Source organism: Geotrypetes seraphini, chromosome 2 (genome assembly GCF_902459505.1).
Source record: "Geotrypetes seraphini chromosome 2, aGeoSer1.1, whole genome shotgun sequence".
Lineage (NCBI taxonomy): Eukaryota > Metazoa > Chordata > Amphibia > Gymnophiona > Dermophiidae > Geotrypetes > Geotrypetes seraphini.
Window position 1 is genome coordinate 231946766 of NC_047085.1, and position 4113 is coordinate 231950878.

Below are 4113 nucleotides of genomic sequence, written 5' to 3' on the forward strand. Positions count from 1 at the left end.
CAGGCAAGGCCAAGATACAGGTGACTACAAACACAGTACTTTTTGCGTGTGACCCGGACCGGAGTCACCCTGCAGGCTGGATTGGAGTTCAAATACAAAACAACAAAAAAAAAACTTAATCAAATGGTTGAAAATATCTTTCAGCTTTACTCTGGATCGATATACAGGTAAGTCGTTCATCAGTAGTGATACCAATGGCAATGGCCAAACTAACAGTCCCAAAACATATCCAAAACAAGGAAAAATAAAGTTCAACACAAACTCAGGCTGAAAACTCAGCTTCTCTTTGTCAGTCCAAAACTTTCAAGTCATTTGGGTAGCAGCACAACACACAGTCCAGTGCACTGCTTTGCAAAACAACAGTGCTTCAAACAAAGAAAAAACAAGCCTCTGGCAGGATTGAGACAAATGCCAGGAAGAAGGAGATAGCTCTAGGTTTGCAATTGAAAGCCAAAAAAAAACAGCTTTACAAAATTCCCTCCCAGCTGGAAGCAAACCTCTCCCCGCCTCTCCAAGCTTTCCACAGTAATTCTCCACTCGTGTGTTATATGGCAAAAAAAACAAAACACTACCCAAACATTTCACTGTAAATTCCACTCACAGTTTGTGGCAACAAGCTAAGTCCACCTGCATTCTTTCAGGGTAATCAACTTCCACAGCAGCCCAGGTTTCTTCAAAATCCATAGGCTCTTCCCTGAGCCTGGACAAGTCCTCTGCTGGCTCAACTTCACTCCATTCCATAGGGACAGGACCATTGACCCTGTTTGGCTTGGGAAGCACCCTAGGGAGGCAAGGCACAAACTTCCTCCCTAACCTGTTGCCTTGTTTGAAAGCCACTGTTGGCTTTTCTACTCTTGGGGAGTGTCCTGACCTAGCAGTGTCAGCTGACGACCAGGGACCTCTAGAGCTCCCCTGGTGGTGATTCCTATTATTTTCCTCAGCTTCATCTTCCCAGATCCTGGACTTTCTCTGCCGGGTTTCTAGTTTAACCCTGGGGTTTTTTATTTCAGCTAAAGCTTGGGTCGGGCTTACATCTGCTTGGTCACATACCCCCACCCTTAAATCCTGCTTATCCCTATAAGCATGGTGATTCCCTCATCCAGCCAAAATTATTTGCGTCGCCTATTCTTAAATTTCTTTTCCTCAGGCCGGGAATCTGAACACAAATTCTCAAAGTCCTCTGGCCAGTGAAGCACAGCGGGTTCAAGGTTCTTTGTGCCCAGATGTTCATTAGATGTAACACCTTCCAACCCTTCCACCCTTTCTGTGATGGACGTCAGGACTTGGGCTATTTCCTCCACTCGTTCCTGTATCTGATCCTGCAAATTCGTCACACTACCGCCCACCCGCTTCACTGAGTCCTCCACCGAACCCAACTGGGCGGCCTGCCGTTCCAACTGAGCCTTATTATTATGGCTCTACTTAGCCAAACTATCTGGTGCTATTCCTTCCGTGGCCCAACGATCTTGTACCATTTGCATTTTTTTAACTTGCTCTAACCATTTTATCTGTTGAGCTTGGCTATCTGTCACTTTGTTTTCTACTTCTTGCATTCTTTGTTTCATTTGCCCTGATAGCCCATCAAGAGCCTCAAGTTGCTTCTGTCCCTGTTGGCCCATTTCTTGCCCCAGCCTTGCTTCCAGCTCATGCAAGCAATCTTTAAACAGAGCTTCCTCCCGAGCTACCTGTTTTTGCCCACTATCTAAGCATTCCTGTCGGAGGGCCTGTACTTCTTCCTTCCACGCTGTCTCCTGTAACCCCGATATTTTATCCAATCTCTCCTTAAGGGAACTTATCTCCTGTTGGATCTGTGCCATGGGTTCTTCAGACCCCCTCGGCTTTATTTCCACGGGGGACTGGTCAAAACCTTCCCTAAGACTACCCGTTTCCTCCCCCTGGACGCTACCTCGTCCGAGGTCCGGACACCCACTCGGGCACTGTGGGTCAGAGGATCCAAATCCCTTCTTTCCCCTACTAGTTTCCTGAAAACGCGCCCAGCGCTCCAGCTTAGGAAACCAGATCCGCTCGCATATCAGTTGCGCGATCTTGTCTCCCGGCTGGACCTGAAACTCTGACTCTGAATGGTTCACTAGTAATACGCAGACATTCCCCCGGTAATCGGGGTCTATTATACCTGCTGCCACATCTACTGAATACTTGGCGGCTAAGCCCGACCTCGGTCCTATTCTTACATAAGAGCCTGGTGGCGGAGCAATCTGCAAATCTGTCTTAACCAGAGCTCTACCTTTGGCGGGGATACTCTGTCCATGAGCTGCATAGACATCAAAGCCCGCCGCCCTGGAATAAGCCTGAGTGGGGGCCTTAGCATTCACCGAGAGAGGAACCCATCTAAGCATGGGTCGCCGTCCCGATCTCCCGGTTGAAACAACAACCCGTTCCTTTCTCCAATTTTTCCTATTTTTATCCCAACCTCCCTTCAACTGCATTCCCAACGCCAGTTTAGGTGAAGATTGACCTTTCACCGAGGTTTCCGTATCCCTTCGTTCAGCACGTTTCACACTCACCTCCCACCCTGGCCAATCCCTGCCTAGGATTAAGGGAAAAGGACACGCAGGCAAAATTGCCACTTGGAGACTATATTTTGTCCTATCGTGTTCTAGCTCTATTCCTGAAAGAGGATAACGTCTAGAATCTCCATGCACACATTTCACATATACCTCTTTTAACCTCTCGCTCCTCAAGGGGGTGGCTACAACCTGTTTCCACAGTTGTCGTGACATAACTGATTGAGCGGCTCCTGTGTCCAATAATGCCCTCACACTTTTACCCGCCACCCTTACCGGGACCTGGCATACCGACATATCGGCATCATTAAAATCCTGATGAATTACAAAGTCTCTCTTCTCCCTGCAGAATCTTTGTGTGTGTCCAGTCTTCCCACATCTATAACATGTTCTTTCACTACTCGGTGCGTTAGGCCTAGGTGTAATGAAAGCTGGATCCTTACCAGGGTTTTTTTTGTTCCATCCCTTATTTTGTTCTCTGGGCGTCTGTTTAAGTATGGGCCCTGGCCCAGTGCCTGAACCTTCCCCTGTAGATTCCTGCGCATCCAGGTATGCTTCTGCCACCTCCAATACCTGCCCCAGCGTTTTGCAATTTTGTCTTTTTACCCAAGCTTTGATGTTTCTAGGGACAGCCTCCAACAACTGCTCTTTTATTAACTCTGCAAACAGGGCCCTAGCATCGTTCAAAAATGGATGTAACCACTTTTCTGCCAGCTTGGTGATACGCTGCAACAGGGCTTTAGGCCTTTCGGCAGGGAACATTTGTGTGGCCCTAAACTTTAACCTATAGTGCTCAGGGGTATACCCCAGGTAATCTAAGATATGGGCTTTTACGGTAGGGTAATTATTAGCATGCTCAGGACTTATGGTCTGAAACGCTGCTAGGGACTCTCCAGCCAAACAGGGCAACAGCCTAAATACCCATTGCTCCTGGGGCCATCCCGCAGCCACTGCAATACGTTCAAAAGAACACAGGAAATCGTCAGGAGCATCTCCTGGTGCGATTTTGCATAAGTTCAGATTAGTTAAGGGATTCAATCCTACCGGCATGGAGGGTACTGTACTTGGTAACTCGCCCCGAGTTGACGGAGTCGTTGTCTGCTGCAGAATCTGAGCGAACATTTTGGATTGCTCTTGCATGGTCATCATCAACTCCCCATGTTGCCGTAACATAGTGTCCTGGCTAGCTTGCCACCGCTCCTCACTGGATCGCAGTAGGCCTTTTAGTTCCTCCGCCTGCCTTTGCCTCTCCCCGGCCAATGCTGCCAAAATCTGGGCTTGCTCCATTGCGCACCCTGGAAGAAAACAAAAAGAGAAAAGGAACTCCAAGTGTGGCCGCTTGGTAAACTTGTCCTCCCCTTTTCTCAGACCCCCCCAGCCTAGGTACTCTTACCACTAGCACTGGTGAGTCTGCGCCTCGGGTTTTTGGGCCTCCTTGGCCCCCAGTCGCTCACCGCACGGCTTGCCCGTCTGACACTCCGGTCCCCTGGAACCGCTCTCCGGAACTCCGACCTTCCGCCGTCGCTCCCAGCCTCGAACTGTCTCCTGGTTACACTCCTTCGCCGGATGTGCTGGAGACCTTGTCTTT

General features: G+C 49.0%; 1 protein-coding gene across 1 annotated transcript; it reads right to left on the reverse strand.

Moving 5' to 3' along the window:
* Positions 1-531: 531 nt before the first annotated feature.
* On the reverse strand, positions 532-3794 carry LOC117355553. Its single transcript, XM_033934267.1, has one exon. The coding sequence runs from the start codon at positions 3696-3698 to the stop codon at positions 1419-1421; it is 2280 nt and encodes a 759-aa protein (XP_033790158.1). The 5' UTR covers positions 3699-3794; the 3' UTR covers positions 532-1418.
* Positions 3795-4113: the final 319 nt, after the last annotated feature.